This window comes from Oncorhynchus mykiss, chromosome 6 (genome assembly GCF_013265735.2).
Source record: "Oncorhynchus mykiss isolate Arlee chromosome 6, USDA_OmykA_1.1, whole genome shotgun sequence".
NCBI lineage: Eukaryota > Metazoa > Chordata > Actinopteri > Salmoniformes > Salmonidae > Oncorhynchus > Oncorhynchus mykiss.
This window is the reverse complement of record NC_048570.1, coordinates 82,992,068-83,012,067: the sequence shown is the minus strand read 5'-3', so window position 1 is coordinate 83,012,067 and position 20,000 is coordinate 82,992,068. Positions and strand designations below refer to the sequence as shown.

General features: G+C 44.7%; 1 protein-coding gene across 3 annotated transcripts in view; it reads right to left on the bottom strand.

The window, feature by feature from the left end:
• Nucleotides 1-20,000, bottom strand: part of LOC110506865 (ADAMTS-like protein 3) — a 249,991-nt gene that overhangs the window by 157,871 nt on the left and 72,120 nt on the right. For all 3 annotated transcript variants that reach the window (XM_036981198.1, XM_036981199.1, XM_036981200.1), the window contains exons 4-6: nucleotides 14,335-14,462; nucleotides 6,769-6,814; nucleotides 4,014-4,250 (exon numbers count right to left, since the gene is read on the bottom strand). In XM_036981198.1, the coding sequence (XP_036837093.1) occupies nucleotides 4,014-4,250; nucleotides 6,769-6,814; nucleotides 14,335-14,462 (411 nt within the window). The remainder of the gene's footprint in view (nucleotides 1-4,013; nucleotides 4,251-6,768; nucleotides 6,815-14,334; nucleotides 14,463-20,000) is intronic.

The following is a 20,000-nucleotide window of genomic DNA, read 5'->3' as shown; positions in this document are numbered from 1 at the left end:
TCATCTGTCTGCTGAAGGGTAGGTATTCATTTGTCTGCTGAAGGGTAGGTATTCATCTGTCTGCTAAAGGGTAGGTATTCATCTGTCTGCTGAAGGGTAGGTATTCATCTGTCTGCTGAAGGGTAGGTATTCCTCTGTCTGCTGAAGGGTAGGTATTCATCTGTCAGCGTTGTTAACCCAGGAGGTTTCATTGTGTTTATGCTTCATCCTTTATTTGAATGTATGTAATGTTGTTTCCTACTGAAGCGGCTTTATATTCATTTTCAACTGGCAAAAATAAACTCAGTCAATAAATCAATGAATTAAGAATGTATCTACATGAAAAATGCTCCCAAGTCCCAAGAAGTGCTAAAATAATCAAATAAAGTGAATGTGTTAGTTAACTATTACTAACTAACATCTGCTTCCAGCTCACCCTCTCAAACACATAGATCCCCTGAACGCAGCTCACTTTACAGCCCACTTTCACTAACTCAAAGCGTTCTCTCTTTCTGATGATACAGTAATAGCATAAAGTACATGTTTAAGGGTGATACTAGCTCACTCTCAAACACATAGATCCCCTGAACGTAGCTCACTTTACAGCCCACTTTCACTAACTCAAAGCGTTCTCTCTTTCTGATGATACAGTAATACCATAAAGTACATGTTTAAGGGTGATACTGGCTATGTAATGTACAGTGTCTTGATCGGTCACTGTTGTTAGCCCAGTACAGGAATGTACCATCTACATAAGACATAATGCCAATGTTCACAGCTCAACGTCAGAGTCATCGGTTCCTCGTGGACCACAGCCACGACATATTGGTGCTATTCCAGCACCAGCACACCTGATTCAACTAGTCAGCTAATCGTCAAACCTTTAAGCAGTGAACTCTGGTGGAACTGTTGGAGGTCTGGAGGAACGGCTTGGGAGACATTGGTTTAGAGCAGGTGTGTCAAGCTCATTTTGCCCCGAGGTCCAGAGGGCCACATTGAAAATGGGTTATGTTTCCTCGCCCTCTGGTTTAGAGGATGAGGCGTGGGGTTTGGGGAACCAAACTCACATGTTTTACATGGTATCTGACACTGATGTCTGTATATGTAATGTTGTATTTAGACGGCATATTTGTCTTGAAATGGTGAAGAACAGAGTTTGTGCTCCAGACTCTATGGGAATAGCAGCCAGCATAACAAACCCAATATGACTTACCTGGCCAGCAGTCCCAGTAAACACAAACACTCCTTATACCCATTATATACACACCACTTAGAGGGCAGAATCCATGAAGTACCGTGCAGAGCTATTTGAACATGGTCAGAAAAAGACAGATCTTGACATCGCAGCTCCATGTCTCTCACACACACACACACACACACACACACACACACACACACACACACACACACACACACACACACACACACACTTCACTTGAGAATGTCTATGGGTAGTATAACAAGAAGGTTCTATTTGGGTTGAACAAGCACTTTGTCATGGTTCCATGAAGACCGCTTCGTACTGTAGCTTGCTGATATACAGGATACTTAGAGAAGTATCAGTAACAAGTTAATGCCTTGTGGGACTAAGTAATGTCCCTCGTTCCCTGTTAAGTTATCATGGCCTGGCACTGTATAAGTGTACTTTTAAGGATTTGCATAAAGAGGGTCTACTTCCTTAATGGATGAAGTGGATAGGTGAATTTCCGCTTGGCTAGACACACAACAGTGTGCATTCCTCTCTGGCCTAGAACTGCTACAGGTCCCAAATAGCACTCTATTCCCTATGATATAGTGCAGTGCTTTTGACTAGAACACATAGGGTTCTGGTCAAAAAGAGGGCACTATACAGGGGATAGGGTACCATTTGGGATGCAAGCCTAGTCTAGCACTGTGTTCCAGTTCACTACAGCATATGATGTGGGGAATCTGTCTTTCTGAAACAAGTGTCGTACCTTCTGTGTCTCTCTCTCTCTCCTTCCTCCTGTCGTACCTTCTGTGTCTTTCTCTCCTTCCTCCTGTCGTACCTCCTGTCTCTCTCCTTCCTCCTGTCTCTCTCGCCTTCCTTCTGTCGTACCTCCTGTGTCTCTCTCTCCTTTCTCCTGTCGTACCTCCTGTGTCTCTCTCGCCTTCCTCCTGTCGTACCTCCTGTGTCTCTCTCTCCTTTCTCCTGTCGTACCTCCTGTGTCTCTCTCTCCTTCCTCCTGTCGTACCTCCTGTGTCTCTCTCTCCTTCCTCCTGTCGTACCTTCTGTGTCTCTCTCTCCTTTCTCCTGTCGTACCTTCTGTCTCTCTGTCTCTCCTTCCTCCTGTCGTACCTTCTGTCTCTCTCTCTACTTCCTCCTGTCGTACCTTCTGTCTCTCTGTCTCTCCTTCCTCCTGTTGTACCTTCTGTGTCTCTATCTCCTCCCTCCTGTCGTACCTTCTGTGTCTCTCTCTCCTTCCTCCTGTCGTAGCTTCTGTCTCTCTGTCTCTCCTTCCTCCTGTTGTACCTTCTGTCTCTCTGTCTCTCCTTCCTCCTGTCGTACCTTCTGCATCTCTCTCTGTCTTTCGCCTTCTCTATACTCTCTGTCTCTCCTTCCTCCTGTCGTACCTCCATTTCTCTTTCTATTCTCTCTCTCCTTCCTCCCATCGTACCTCCACTTCTCTTTCTATTCGTCTCTCAAATCTATCTCTCCTTCCTCCTGTCACACCTCCTCTCCCTCTCTCTCTCTCTCCCTCCTTCCTCACATCTCCAGTTCTCTGTCTCTCTACTTCTCTCTCTCTTCCTCTCCCCTTCCTCCAGTCATACAGCCTCAGACAGACATTTTAATAAAGCACCTATCCAGGGAAGAGGATATGACAACATTGATCATCAGTCTGTGGTTCCTAAAACAATAACTTCTAGCCTAAAACTAGAACCCAGAGCTTCTAACATGCAACATGGAGAGGAGAAATATTTTCCATGTTTAAGATCTTTTTTAGGAACTTCCTATTTCTGACATGTGGTTTTAGATCAGCCTTTGCTACAGCAGCTGTCATGTGGATTCACAAAGAGGAAATACAGTACGATTCTTCAAGAACAAGGATTATTGAGAAATATTGCAGAAGATCAGAAGTTCTCAGACTGTTTTTTCACTGTAATAGTTTGGAAATATTCATGTAGTCTTTACTGTGGCCCACGTTGAAACAACAAATACCTCAAGCAGTGATTCAGTCTTGAGACATTTTATTGTATCGTGTCATATTGTACATCGTGTCCCCTGATCTGTCATTGACATGGCTGATTAACTTTCTGGAACCACAATGGCTGCCCTGGCACAGTCCAGGTGGGTGACACACCTGGTGGATGAGGTGACTTTCCCTCCCCATGCAATCTAAAGTGCTTATAGCACATGGAAAAGTGCTATATAAATCCAATCCTTATTATACAAGATATTACTATAATATCATCATATTGTAATAATATACGAGTTTCCCTCGTACTTTGATCAGGCACATGCACAGATAGGGCCTTACCTGTGTAGAGAACATGCCCTTTGCCCTTCCAGTCTCCTAAGTGTCATTTTGGGTGGTGGTATAATTTCCCCCCCCCTATTCCCAGTCTGCCCTGTACTGAGATTACAAGCCCGGTTGAGAGATAGACAGACACTCGACCGGTGACCGTATCTACCTAGTTTAAATACAACAGTACTTCAACAGCAGCATGACATTTGATTTAGCTTACATCATCATCAATATTGCATCTGGTTGGCTGATAGGCAGCAGAGAGAGAGGCAGAAAGATATCAAACAATCAGGAAAATAAATGGAGCGAGCTAACTAGCAGATTTACATCAATCACCAACATCAATGAGCAGCTGATAGCCCATCCTATTTTCCCCATGTCAATCATGTCTTTAGGAGATACTGTAACTAGCTTGCTTACAATTTGTGATGATGAGTTTGTCTTGTTGCAGAAAAAAATGCCCCCTGAAAGGTCTGTGCACGGCCCTGACTTTGAGCCTCTGGAAAAGTGCTTTATAATATCCATCCAAACAATCAGTCAGTATCTCACCTGACAGACCCCACTGATGCACATATCCAGGGCGTCGGCCCGGCAACGTGTTCCGTCTAGAACCTTAGGCGCCAGCTCCACCGTTAGGCTCCTCCCCCGCGCCTGGCACCGCAGGGCGCACGCAGCCGAGGGTTCATAGGGCACGGGAATCCACTCGTAGACCATGCCCTGGTACCTGATGTCATTGTGGGCGGAGCACTGCTGGGCTCGGAAGTCTCCCGACTCGACGGGACAGTCCTGGGGAAGAAGGGAGGAGAGGAAAGAAAAAAAGGAAGATGGAGAAGGATAAGATGGCTCGGCAGAGGGAACAAACAGAAGAGATAACAGCTTACAGTGGGGCAAAAAAGTATTTAGTCAGCCACCAATTGTGCAAGTTCTCCCACTTAAAAAGATGAGAGAGGCCTGTAATTTTCATCATAGGTACACTTCAACAATGACAGACAAAATTAGAGAAAAAATCCAGAAAATCACATTGTAGGATTTTTTATTAATTTATTTGCAAATTATGGTGGAAAATAAGTATTTGGTCACCTACAAACAAGCAAGATTTCTGGCTCTCACAGACCTGTAACTTCTTCTTTAAGAGACTCCTCTGTCCTCCACTCGTTACCTGTATTAATGGCACCTGTTTGAACTTGTTATCAGTATAAAAGACACCTGTCCACAACCTCAAACAGTCACACTCCAAACTCCACTATGGCCAAGACCAAAGAGCTGTCAAAGGACACCAGAATCAAAATTGTAGACCTGCACCTGGCTGGGAAGACTGAATCTGCAATAGGTAAGCAGCTTGGTTTGAAGAAATCAACTGTGGGAGCAATTATTAGGAAATGGAAGACATACAAGACCACTGATAATCTCCCTCGATCTGGGGCTCCACTCAAGATCTCACCCCGTGGGGTCAAAATGATCACAAGAACGGTGAGCAAAAATCCCAGAACCACACGGGGGGACCTAGTGAATGACCTGCAGAGAGCTGGGACCAAAGTAACAAAACCTACCATCAGTAACCCACTACGCCGCCAGGGACTCAAATCCTGCAGTGCCAGACGTGTACCCCTGCTTAAGCCAGTACATGTCCAGGCCCGTCTGAAGTTTGCTAGAGAGCATTTGGATGATCCAGAAGAAGATTGGGAGAATGTCATATGGTCAGATGAAACCAAAATATAACTTTTTGGTCAAAACTCAACTCGTTGTGTTTGGAGGACAAAGAATGCTGAGTTGCATCCAAAGAACACCATACCTACTGTGAAGCATGGGGGTGGAAACATCATGCTTTGGGGCTGTTTTTCTGCAAAGGGACCAGGACGACTGATCCGTGTAAAGGAAAGAATGAATGGGGCCATGTATCGTGAGATTTTGAGTGAAAACCTCCTTCCATCAGCAAGGGCATTGAAGATGAAACGTGGCTGGGTCTTTCAGCATGACAATGATCCCAAACACACCGCCCGGGCAACGAAGGAGTGGCTTCGTAAGAAGCATTTCAAGGTCCTGGAGTGGCGTAGCCAGTCTCTAGATCTCAACCCCATAGAAAATCTTTGGAGGGAGTTGAAAGTCCGTGTTGCCCAGCAACAGCCCCAAAACATCACTGCTCTAGAGGAGATCTGCATGGAGGAATGGGCCAAAATACCAGCAACAGTGTGTGAAAACCTTGTGAAGACTTACAGAAAACGTTTGACCTCTGTCATTGCCAACAAAGGGTATATAACAAAGTATTGAGATAAACTTTTGTTATTGACCAAATACTTATTTTCCACCATAATTTGCAAATAAATTCATTAAAAATCCTACAATGTGGTTTTCTGGATTTTTTTTCTCATTTTTTCTATCATAGTTGAAGTGTACCTATGATGAAAATCACAGGCCTCTCTCATCTTTTTAAGTGGGAGAACTTGCACAATTGGTGGCTGACTAAATACTTTCTTGCTCCACTGTACATGTGGAAGACCCAACTCTTTGCCAACAGCGAGCCTTTACTAAGTCTCTCCTTAGGCCTTGCTTTACGCGCACACACACACAGACACGCACACACACGCACAGACACACACACGCACAGACACACACACACGCACAGACACACACACGCACAGACACACACACACGCGCACAGACACACACAGACGCACGCACGCACGCACGCAGGCAGGCAGACAGACAGACAGACGCACGCACACAGACACACACATACACACACACACACACAGACACACCCTCCCTCTCTTTCTCATTGAACTACATGGATGGGACTTCATAAAGTCAAGTGTTTCTCTCTCTCTCTTGCTTTGTTGATATCCATCTCTTTCACACCGGGAGCGGTGGTCTAAATATTATGCTGGGAACTCATCCCACTGGTCATGATTGAAATCATAGCTAGTCTGCAATACATTCCAGACACAAACCACCTCAATAGAGTAATAGAAACAGTACAGACTAGTCTATCTTTGATTCAAATACTGTGAGAACGACTGTGGTTCCGCTGCTGAGAATAGAAGGCATGTTGATATGAGGTTGTTTTCTTCTGTTCAGTGATGGAACGTATGATTTTACCATGAGGTCACCCACAGTGCTGAACATGACTGTAAAATACAGTGACGACTGACGATATTGAGCCAGTGCTTCTCACTGTTACCAGCAAAGTTATAACAATATATTACCAGTTATAAACTGGAATAGGACTAATAACAAGTTATATGTGTTACATTGATAAGCTTTGGAAATGACTCTGTTGAGGCTTCATAGCGTAGACTAGACTTACCATGTTACTGCACGTTCTGTAGCGGATATTCTTGCCTTCACAGTTCCTACAAAGCAAAATAACAAACCAACAGTGTTAGTACAAATTGAAACCAATGGTTTACAAGGAAATGGTTTGGGCTTGAGTGTAATGGTTAATAAAAAGGTTTATTTGTGACGGGAAAGCTATATAACACACACCATATCAAACACGTATAATAGAATAGCTTAATATCCCTCAGGGAAATCTGTTTTGTAACAAAGAAAAGCACCATTACACAGAAACGTCTACAACAACAGTGGTGTTTTGTTAGTTTCTTGGGAAGGCTCAGGAGTTACACCTTTGTGAGTCTGGAGGATCGTGGCTGGAGTCAAATCGGGACTGACAGACATTTCATCCTGAATTATAGCTGCCTGTCTCACACACACACACACACACACACGCACACGCACACACACACACACACACACACACACACACACACACACACACACACACACACACACACACACACACACACACACACACCTGTCAGACCAAACCACGCTTCATCTGCCAACCATCAGATCTCATCGAGCCAACGACCATCTCAGGACCCCCTCTGGGCTTAAACAAGCAAATCAACCTCTCTCACACAACAAACACACACACACACACTCTGACACCCTCCCACACACACACACTAATCGGTTCACCTCACTCTGTCAAAACCAACTCCTGCCTCGTCTGAAATCCACCACAGCGTAACACTCCATTCCCTCCCCCTTCCTACACCGTATGGACACGCTACAAAATCTGTTCCACCTTGTTAGAAACGATAACTGCAGCCCATCACCCAGTGTGTGTTAACTTCCACTTCGCCACATTTCTCATTCTCACCCCCGGGGGTAGAATAACATTGGTCTAAACTGGTAGCAGCTCATTTGTTCGGGGCAATGCTCCAAATGGCACCCTATTCCCTACACAGTGCACTACTTTTGACCAGAGCCTTATGGGCCCTGGTCAAAAGTAGTACACTACATTGGGAATAGGATGCCATTTGGGACGCAAAGCGGATGTTAAAAAGCTTCAGTCTAATCGTCCATTAGGGTGAACGGGGAGTTGGAGACCACACTATGGCCATTCAGCCTGCTCCAAGGAAAAGCAGGCACCGAGGCAGAGTAGGAATGTCTCTGTCTTAACGAACCAATTAATGGCTTTCCCTCATCGAGATGAATCACTCATCCACACTGGGTTATACGTATAGGCTGGAGACAGGCACATTCACATGCATACAGACATACACGGACACACACACGGACATGCACGCAGAGCCACAAGCACACGCACACACACACGGCTGTGTGTAGACCATGCTTTCAGGGTCTAGGAATGTCTATGAGGTGGCTATTTGTCTTCTAGCGGACAAACAGAGAGCAAAAGTCCACAGACATGAGGAAGGATAGGCAGCACTGTGTCTAATGGTGTAGGGTGAAGTTGCCCCTTGACACTGATCTTGGGTCAGTGTTTCGTTTTCTCCACTAATAATTAAGGTTAGGGGAAACTGATCCTAGATCTGTACCTAGGGGCAAACTTCACCCCGGAGCGTGTCTAACAGAGTAAACCAAATCTAGCATTATCAGGTGTGTAAGTGCTGGGCAGGAACAAAAGCCTGCATACCCTGCAGCTCTCCAGGACCGGGATTGAAAAGAATAGTGCTGCTCTAATTCAAGTCTAGACAGATATTCCTAGACAGATATTTCCTCCCAGTCACTGGATGTTTCTATAAGGACAGATGAAGTTAGCAGGAGTCTGGGGGGGAGGGGCCTTAGAGAAGACAAGGCGCTGGGCACACAGCGTCTGACGTCCAAGAGCAACATGGGGCCAGACACTACCCCAGTTTGTCTGTGTATCTCTCTGTGTGTGTGTGTGTGTGTGTGTGTGTGTGTGTGTGTGTGTGTGCGTGCGTGCGTACGTGAGTGTATCTCTCTCTGTGTGTGTGTTTTATGTCTGGAGTAAGCTGGAGTGGGTCAGGGAGAAAGAGATGACAGTAGACTTAAGGTGTTCTCTGCAGTCTTTCTATGTTCCCCTTCATCTACATAGGCAGCTCTTCTGCTGGCTTAACCCTAACACCTGACACACACACACACACACAATCCCAGTGCGCTCGAGCAGGTGTGTTGGCTGATGCAGGGAATTAGAGATATTGCTCAAATAACTGTAAATCTCCCTGTGGGGGAAGCAGGCAAATCAAGCCCACAATCACTTCCAGACTTCTACACTCATTTAATCAATGAAGGGAAGTCAGGACAGAGGTCTGAGGTTGTGTTTCAAATGGTACACTATTACCTATAAAGTGCACTACGTTTGGGGAAAAGAATCTGATTGGTGAACTGGAATAATTGTTATCTCATCCAACAACCCCTATATTTTTTATTTTATTTCACCTTTATTTAACCAGGTAGGCTAGTTGAGAACAAGTTCTCATTTATGGCCACTTATCATTCAGTTAAGTTGCGTCCCAAATGGCACCCTATTCCCTACTGTATATAGTGAATACAGTGCCTTCAGGAGGTATTCATACCCCTTGACTTATTTGGATTAAATTGATTTATTTTCTCACCCATCTACACACAATATCCCTTAGGGACAAAGTGAAAAGATTTTAGAAATGTTTGCAAATGTATTGAAAATGAAATACAGACATATCTAAACTACATATGTAATCACACCCCTGAGAAAATACGTTTTTTACCTGTTATTCTTCTAAAAATGGTTTGTCAAATTGGTCATTTATCACTGCTAAACAACCATTGTCATGTCTTGCCATAGATTTTCAAGTAGATTTAAGTCAAAACTGTAACTAGGTCACTCGGGAACATTCTCTGTCTTCTTGGTAAGAAACTCCAGTGTAGATTTGGCCTTGTGTTTTAGGTTATTGTCCTGCTGAAAGGTGAATTCATCTCCCAGTGTCTGGTGGAAAGCAGATTGAACTAGGATTCCCTCTAGGATTTTGCCTGTGCTTAGCTCCATTCCATTTATTTTTTATCCTGAAAAACTTTCCCATGAACAATTACTGTCACGTGTGCTCCCTCTCTGGCCTCTAGGTCACCAGTCTGCTCGTCATGGCCCACACCTGTCACCATCGTAACGCATAATTACGCATTATGACACTCACCTGGACTCCATCACCTACTTGATTAACTGCCCTATATTTGTAACTCCTTTTGGTTCCTTCCCCAGTCGTCATTGTTTCTGTTCCTGTTTCATGTCAGTGCACAGTTTGTGTTACGTGTTTGTTTCATTTATTTATTAAATGTTTTCACTCCCTGAACTTGCTTCCCGACTCACAGATTACAGCGTTACAATTACAAGCATACCCATAACATGATGCAGCCAATATGGAGAGTGGTACTCAGTAATGTGTTGTATTGGATTTGCCCGAAATATAACACTTTGTGCTTTGCCACATTGTTTGCAGTATTCATTTAGTGTTTGCCTTTTTGCATACAGGATGCATATTTTGGAATATTTTTATTCTGTACAAGCGTAGAGTAACTACAATGTTGTTGATCCATCTTCAGTGTTCTCCTATGATAGCCATTAAACTCTGCAACTGTTTTAGAGTCACCATTGGCCTCATGGTGAAATCCCTGAGCGGTTTCCTTCCTCTCTGGCAACTGAGTTAGGAAGGATGTCTGTATCTTTGTAGTGATTGGGTGTATTGATACACCATCCAAAGTGTAATTAATAACTTCACCATGCTCACAGGGATATTCAGTGTCTGCAGCATGTTCTCTCTGTTACTGCACGGTAAGAGGTACCGGAGCACCAAGTCTACCCAACAGCCATCAGACTGATGAATAGTTAATTAAACGGCTACCTGGACTTTCAGATTTTTACGCCCTATCTACATAGTACTTCAATATGTACATAGTACTTCAATCAATTACCTAACCAATCCTTAAAGTACATATTATCTCGATCAATCACCCTAACTACTTGATACCCAGTACACTGACTCGGTACCGATATTCCTTGTATATGGCCTCGTAATTTTTTATTATCCCCCATATATTTTGTTATGCTAAGAATACTTTCTGAAGGTACTGTATGTACTCCCTATAGACAGGTTGGTTGTTTAGAAACAAAAACGATGCATGCGCAACTATGGGGCAAAACAAACATGATGACACAACCGGCTCCACGCATGTGTCTGCATGCGCCATCATGCGCATGTTGAGTTTGTCTATCCCCACCAGACTCGATCAGGACACGCATATCAAAATACACTCTGAACCAACTATATTCATTTGGGAACAGGTCAAAACACATATGAAACATTAATTCCCATTTAGCTAGTTTGCTGATGCTAGATAATTTGTCCTGGGAGATAAACATTGGGTTGTTATTTTAACTGAAATGTACAATGTCCTTTTTTTGCTGGATCTTTGTAGAATTTGGACCAATTTTGAGTCACACAATTGTGTGTTTTCTACTCCAACAATTAATTCATGGATAAAAGGGGAATCCTAGTTAGTTTCTAGTAATCTCTCTTTATGGCAGTTGGCAACCAACTTTAAGGTGCATTACTGTAACCAACTGCACTGGAGTGTGGAACTCATTCATTTTTCAATCACCGATGTAGGGATATGCTCCTAAAAACCAATGAGGAGATGGGAGAGGCAGGACTTGCAGCACGTCATGCATATAAAATAGAATCAAGTTCTATTTCAGCACCTAGCTACGCAGACGCTTGTTGACGCGCGCAAACAGTTTGGATGAATGACTGAACAACATGTATGTGCACATTTATTTTGCACTGCTAGCACACAGTGCAAGCAGTGCGGTCAGCATTTTAGATTGTTGATAACATGTAAACTATATTTGGTATCCAATATTTATTGAAAACATAAATACAATTGCACAATAATCACTTGTTTCTCAAATTCATCATTACAGTTATTGGTCAGCTAGCTAGTAAATGTTTTGCCATATTAGCATAACCATGACATTAGTCAAAACAAGACATGGTATCAAGAACAAACGTAAGGAAGTCCAGAGAGTACAAATTAATAACTAAAATATGTATCTCATTATCACCACATAAATGTTTTTTTGTCTACACACACAATAAGCACCTCATCAAGAAGCCCTGTTGCTGTGTTGACTGCAATGTGCTCGTGGGGAATTTAAGCCCTGAACAATGCCTGACAGGCATCCCTGTCTCCCAGGCTGCGTGGCACACCCAAGACCACGGCCAATCTCATGCAAGAAACAATGCAGCTAACTTGGTTAGTATTATGAGCTAGCTAGTTAGGTAGGTAGTATTGTTAGCTATCTAGCTAGCTTGTTATCTATGCTGGTTGTTAGCTTGCATAGCTTATACTGTACGTGTATAATTATAAGGGACACTTCATGTTTCGTGGATAAAATGTATATTTTCAGTGGGTGAGCTCCATTCCTGACAGGCTGTAAAACCTGAAGTGTACCTTACAATTATAAACATATCAATTATGCAAGCTAACAACCAGCATAGATAACTAGCTAGCTAGCTCACTCACAAGACTAGCCAAGTTAGCTGTGTTGTTGCTTGCATGCGATTGGCTGTGGGGTGCGGCAAGCTGCCTGTCAGGCATCGTTCAGGGCTTAAATGACCCACGAGGGCCAAGATGGCCCCACGACCTCTTAGCTCAACACACAGACTTCTGCCCCATTGAAGCGTTTGTATCGTTTTCGTAACGTTGTCAGCTAACCCATCTATAGTGCATTACTTTTGACCAGGGCACAAAGTCTGGTAAAAAGGAATGCACTGCGTGGCGAAACGGGTGTCACTTGGGACGTAGCAGAACTATGTCAAAAAGTAAGATAAACAACAGTCATATGTATTGTAGTAACACCACTTCCTATTGCATTAACACAAGCTGCCCTTGTCAATGTCTTTGAAAGGCCAAAGAGAGGGACATTAAAAAGGAAAGATATACATCTGTGTCCCATCAGTAACCCTACACCCCTCTGAGCACCACTCTTAACACACAGGAAACATTCAATTGAGCAACGATGATCCCAATTTGACAGAGCAGGGTAATAAAATCTGCCCTGAATCCGTCCAAAGGTCAACACTGTGTGTGTGTGTGTGTGTGTGTGTGTAATTGTCTTCTCCCTGTTTCTATTATAAATGGATACAGGATTCATTCCATAATCACTGTTGCCAATTAACCGTGTTTAGTAGCTCTATCGTTTGATTTGTATTTTTATATCTGTGCTGTTGTAAACCATTTTACTTTTCACATTTGAGTCATTTAGCAGACGCTCTTGTCCAGAACAACTTACAGTAGTGAGTGCATACATTTCCATACCTTTTCGTACTGATCACCCGTGGGAATTGAACCCACAACCCTGGCATTGTCATGCTCTACCAACTGAGCCACATGGGTATGATTTTGGCAGAGAGTAATTTCCCAACACTAAGGTGATGCACAGGTTGAGTAGTGTTCAGAACAATGGAGAATAATACCAATGTTGTGCTAGGAGGGATGTGTGTGTCTACGTGTGTCTGTCTGTTTGTCTGTCTGTTCCTCTGTTTGTCTGTCTGTTCCTCTGTTTGTCTGTATGCGTCTGCGTGTAGTTCCAGGAGTAAACTCACTACCATTAGGATGCAATGTGTCGTAGATTGGATATAATGTGAATGACTGGCAGCTCTTCTCCCATAAAGTTGACCCTTGTTGCTCTCTAAAGAGAATGTAAACTGTAACATCTACTGAATTACAGGATTTAACCTCCCATCCTCCCCAGGATCTAATCTCCCATCCTCCCCAGGATCTAACCTCCCATCCTCCCCAGGATCTAACCTCCCATCCTCCCCAGGATCTAACCTCCCATCCTCCCCAGGATAGAACCTCCCATCCTCCCCAGGATCTAATCTCCCATCCTCCCCAGGATCTAATCTCCCATCCTCCCCAGGATCTAACCTCCCATCCTCCCCAGGATAGAACCTCCCATCCTCCCCAGGATAGAACCTCCCATCCTCCCCAGGATAGAACCTCCCATCCTCCCCAGGATAGAACCTCCCATCCTCCCCAGGATGTAACCTCCCATCTTCCCCAGGATCTAACCTCGCATCCTCCCCAGGATGTAACTTCCCATCCTCCCCAGGATAGAACCTCCCATCCTCCCCAGGATTTAACCTCCCATCCTCCCCAGGATCTAATCTCCCATCCTCCCCAGGATTTAACTTCCCATCCTCCCCAGGATCTAATCTCCCATCCTCCCCAGGATAGAACCTCCCATCCTCCCCAGGATGTAACCTCCCATCTTCCCCAGGATCTAACCTCGCATCCTCCCCAGGATGTAACTTCCCATCCTCCCCAGGATAGAACCTCCCATCCTCCCCAGGATTTAACCTCCCATCCTCCCCAGGATCTAACCTCCCATCCTCCCCAGGATTTAACTTCCCATCCTCCCCAGGATCTAATCTCCCATCCTCCCCAGGATCTAACCTCCCATCCTCCCCAGGATCTAACCTCCCATCCTCCCCAGGATGTAACCTCCCATCCTCCCCAGGATGTAGCCTCCCATCCTCCCCAGGAATGTGTGTGTGATACTGACCCTCCGTTGAGACACCTGCGTAGAGAGTAAGAGGCCCCGCCTCCACAGGTGCGTGAGCAGTCGCTCCAGGTGCCCCATGCATCCCAGCCACTGTCCCCGTCCTCATCTGATCCAGTCATACGAGACGCCTGAGAGAGAGAGGGGAAAGAGGTTAGAGTATACCTTACACATGCATGGCACGCACGCATGTACGCACACACACACACACAAATAAGCACACACACAATAACACAAAAAACGTGCTACTATGTGTTATTGTAGTGAATTGGGGGGGTAGCCTTGGCTGAACTTGGGAGTTTGAAGAACAATAATCAGATTTTTCTTACAGTCCCTGGAAATGTGTCTTTTGCTTTTTGACCAAACACCACAAGACCCACACAACTCTGAGGGGCTAGAAACACAGGTGCTGCTTGTCATTCCAACACGTGTTGTTATGACAAGAGAATCAAGCTGCTTTTCTAAATCACAAGGGCCTAATCCCAAACTGCTTGTCTAGATCACTAGGGCCTAAACCCAAATCGACCCTATGCCCTATGCACTTGTGGAGATCAGAGAGGATTTGACAGATGTAAGCAATTTGGAAATAGCTCCAATGTGCCCTCTGAGAGGCGAAGGGGAAGTTTCCATACATTGCTTTTACCAATCAAATCTTCTCAGATCTCCACAAGTGCATATCGCGTAGGGGGCTTTGGATTGCAGCATATTCTATGGAAATACCTTTTTGCAAAACACTCCTCATCAGTGAGCATGATCGTGGATTTCAGAAGGTTCTCCTGGCTGTGTGTTATGAGCGTATTAAAGCCCAGGTGAATGAGAGGGTTCTCCTGGCTGTGTGTTATGAGCGTATTAAAGCCCAGGTGAATGAGAGGGTTCTCCTGGCTGTGTGTTATGAGCGTATTAAAGCCCAGGTGAGTGAGAGGGTTCTCCTGGCTGTGTGTTATGAGCGTATTAAAGCCCAGGTGAATGAGAGGGTTCTCCTGGCTGTATCTCACCAAAAATAGGAAAGTTGGTTTCCTGTGGCTCAGTGATGTCAAAGCAGACCCTCTAGTGTCATAGAGAGACGTAATATGACACTGTGTGTGTGTGAATCTGATGGTGTTTTTCAGGGAGACCAGGCCCAGTAGACTTGGGACTATCTCACACTGTGCCCTTCATGTTTAGTATCACCAGACTCACAACTGGAAATATGTATTTACTTTGAACTATTCAATACTGTGTCTGCATCCCAAACAGCACCGTTTTCCTTATATAGTGCACTACTTTTAAACATAGGGCTCTGGTCAAAAGTAGTGCACTATGTAGGGAATAGGATGCCATTTGGGAAACAGAATGTTATTTCTGGATGAGAGTGGACATAGACCTTCTACAGAGCATTTCTCTGGGCGGAGTTTAAATTGCTAACACAGGAAAATGTCTAATTCTTTTGACATTGTTATTTATGCCTGGTTACTGATGGTAGAATGTCTTACAGTACATTCCTCTGACGGTCTTATTTCAATCTCTCTTCCAGACCCCAAATCACCCTGACCTTGGATGAAATCAGAACGGTCGCCATTCTAGAATGTTTCTCTCTCATATGCAGTACACACATAGGCACATACTGTACACACATAGGCACATACTGTACACACATAGGCACATACTGTACACACAACCAGATACAGACATGTGCGCAGACAGACAGACAGACAGACAGGCACGCACACACGCACGCACACACACACTTTATTTATTTAACTAGGCAAGTCAGTTAAGAAGAAATTCTTATTTACAATGATGACCTAGGAACAGTGGGTTAACTGCCTGTTCAGGGGCAGAACGACAGATTTTTACCTGTGTGTGTGTGTGTGTGTGTGTGTGTGTGTGTGTGTGTGTGTGTGTGTGTGTGTGTGTGTGTGTGTGTGTGTGTGTGTGTCTGTCTGTCTGTCTGTCTGTCTGTCTGTCTGTCTTTTTTGTCTGTCTGTCTGGATCTGATTCTGAAACCCCTTGCTATTGTTTGACTTCGAACCCCCAGACTAGACCAAAGCAGGCTAATGAGATACATTTTCAGTCAACTTACTAATGGAATGAGAGACCACCTTTTGTTACTAAGCTGGCTGGAAGCTGACATCCAACAGTAATAACATTGCGATGAGGAGAATCTGTCCGGGACGTTTGGCTGAGACGACTGGCTCGCTCTATTGTGTCAGTTCTGAATAGCTCTGTATCAGCATTCTGTAGCCATTTCCACTGACCAGATTAGTGATCACCGCCCCATCAAAACACATTGAGAGGGAGAGAGAGAGCTGGGGAGAGGGAAAGAAAGATGGAGAGAGAGAGAGAGAGAGAGACAGAGAATGAGAGAGAGAGAAAGAGAGAGAGAGACAGAATGAGAGAGAGAGAGAGAGAGCTGGGGAGAGGGAAAGAAAGATGGAGAGAGAGAGAGAGAGAGAGAGAGAGAGAGAGAGAGAGAGAGCTGGGGAGAGGGAAAGAAAGATGGAGAGAGAGAGAGAGAGAGAGACAGAGACAGAGAGAGAGAGAGAGATCTGGGGAGAGGGAAAGAAAGATGGAGAGAGAGAAAGAGAGAGAGAGAGACAGAGACAGAGACAGAGAATGAGAGAGAGAGAGAGAGAGAGAGAGAGCTGGGGAGAGGGAAAGAAAGATGGAGAGAGAGAGAGAGGGAGAGACAGAGACAGAGAATGAGAGAGAGACAGAATGAGAGAGAGAGACAGAATGAGAGAGAGAGAGAGAGAGAGAGAGAGAGCGAGAGAGAGAGAGAGAGAGAGAGAGAGAGAGAGAGGGAGAGAGAGAGCTGGGGAGAGGGAAAGAAAGATGGAGAGAGAGAGAGAGAGAGAGAGACAGAGACAGAGAATGAGAGAGAGAGAGAGAGAGAGAAAGAGAGAGATACAGAATGAGAGAGAGAGAGAGAGAGAGAGAGATCCCTCTGCAGCCAAGCCTGCTATATTCCATTCTCTGCTCTGTTCATTCATTCATCCTACCATGCATGATGCAACAACTGTCAGCCAAATAGCACAGAGCTATAGGATATCATATTATTATAAAAATCATTGTTGGTACATTAATGGTTGCATCCCAAATTACATACTATTACCTACATAGTGTACTAATTATAACCATGGCCAATAGGGCAATAGTCAAGAGTAGTGCACTATGTAGGAAATAGGGTGCCATTTGGGATGTAGATCTAAGAGAGTTTTTCAGAGAGTTTCAGAGAGATAAAACAGTGTTGCATATTTTGTTTACATAAGTTGTAACTGCTATGGAGTTGCTATGGTGTTGCTATGGAGTTGCTATGGAGTTGCTATGGAGTTGCACAGATTATAGCTGGCAGCATTCATCTGTCTATGTGTAAAACACAAGTTGATCTGTATTCAATGGGACATGTTCAAGGTGATTACAGAATTCCTCATCTAGGTGCTTCTAGTGTGCGTGTCAGCTGTTGTGTGTGTGCACATGTGAGCTGTAGCTGCTGTCAGTGTGTATGTGTGCAGATATGTGTGTGTGTCCTGCAGCCTGCAGTGTGGAGGCTCCTACTGTCTGGCTAGACTCAGCACAGTGGAGGGCTGGATGGCTGAGGTGCTGAGGGTTTAGGGTGGATACAGCCATCTGTCTTTCCTACTTAACTTCATCCTCTCTACCCCTCCATTGGTCCTCGCTCCCTCATTCCTGTCTAGTCCAACCTCCTCTGGGCACTCTCTTTCTCTCTTTCTGTTTCTCTGTCTCTCATAAACAGGGCATCCTGTCTCTGAGTCTCATCCAAGACCTCTACATGGCAGCTCTCCATCCTGTCTCTATCCCCACCCTTCCTCTCTTCATCCTTCCATCTCTCTCTCTGTGTGCCTCTCTCTCTCCCTATATGTCTCTCTCTCTCTGTGCCTCTCTCTATCTCCCTCTCTGTCTCTCTGTCTCTTTGTCTCTCTCTCGTGTGTGTAACACACGCTGTGGCACACGTACACCCACAACCTGTCTAGTAGGTCCTACAAGGGTTGAATTGCACTGTCTGGAGGACAGTTTAAGAGCAACTAGGTGTGAGTCAGAAAACCCATAGCCGGTGTCTGGAAGCCCCATTAGAGAGAGCTCTATGAGGCTCCCTGAAAACAAGACTGGGAAGAAAATGCTACTCTTTTAGCCCTACCGTACCATATCTGTACTTAGCCAGTCACAAAGGGTGTGTACCATATCTGTACTTAGCCAATCACAAAGGGCCTGTACCATATCTGTACTTAGCCAGTCACAAAGGGCCTGTACCATTTCTGTACTTAGCCAGTCACAAAGGGCCTGTACCATTTCTGTACTTAGCCAGTCACAAAGGGCTCTGTACCATTTCTGTACTTAGCCAGTCACAAAGGGCCTGTACCATTTCTGTACTTAGCCAGTCACAAAGGGCCTGTACCATTTCTGTACTTAGCCAGTCACAAAGGGCCTGTACCATTTCTGTACTTAGCCAGTCACAAAGGGCCTGTACCATTTCTGTACTTAGCCAGTCAGAAAAGGCCCTGTACCATTTCAGTGCGTCACACATGGCTGTCTTCAAGTAGGAGGTCAGATAGGGGTGGTGGTGGTTCAGAATCACACTCATGTGATGAGTAACTTTGAGAACTGAAGACTTTTTTCTATTTTCCTATTTTCTCAAGGAACTAATGCCTAGGCTTTAGCTCAGCAGGGGAATGTGGTCTTATGGAGAGCCGGGTTCGAAACCTGGTCAGTCACAGTAAAACGTGTACTCTTTGACCAAAGAAGACACGGCTAGCTATGTTCCCTGACCTCCTACCTGTCGTCACATGGTTGTCACCACCAGTTAATTTGGCTTAGGCACCAATAACACAACCAAGACTTGACAATGACATCATTCAAAAACAAAAGACATCAAACTGATAGAAATGTAGATCTTACTAGTCCCCAAGAAAAACAAAACATATTAAAGAATGCTGACAGGAATAACGCTAGATTAAACCAGAAAAATATATGGGGCATCCAATGATAGCATTAGCTACTATAAATGTGTATATCAGAAACTGACTGTGTGATTGTATGCTGTCAACATTGTCTAGTCAAGAGAGATGTCATAGGGGCAGTTTCCAGACACAGATTAATCCTAGTCAGGTAATCCTGGACTAAAAATCAATCTCAAAGGAGAAACACAATTGAAAATGTTTTTTAGTCCAGGGCCAGGCTTAATCTGTGTCTGGGAAACGGCCCCATAAAGTCCACATAATGACTGGAAGGATGTACCAGACGTGGGTGTCACACTCTGACCATAGTTTGCGTTGTTTGTTTCTATGTTTTGTATTGTGGGGTGTGGGTGATTGTTCCTGTTTCCAGTGTTCCTGTGTTGGTATTCACTGTTTCGTCTTCGTTCTTTTTGTCGGTTCATTGTTTTTGTTCGTTGTTTAAGTATCCCATTAAAAATGGATAATCATCACGCTGCATTTTGGTCCTCCTCTCTTTCTCCCGAAGACGATCGTTACAGAATCACCCACCACCAAAGGACCAAGCAGCGTGGTAACGGGCAGCAGCAGGAAAGGCAGCGATATCAGGACTCCTGGACATGGGAGCGAGATCTGGACTATGTCACGACTTGGGAAGAGATAGACAGGTGGCCGGTCGACCCAGGGAGAGCGCCGGAGCCCGCCTGGGATTCTCTGGAGCAGTGTGAGGAGGGATAC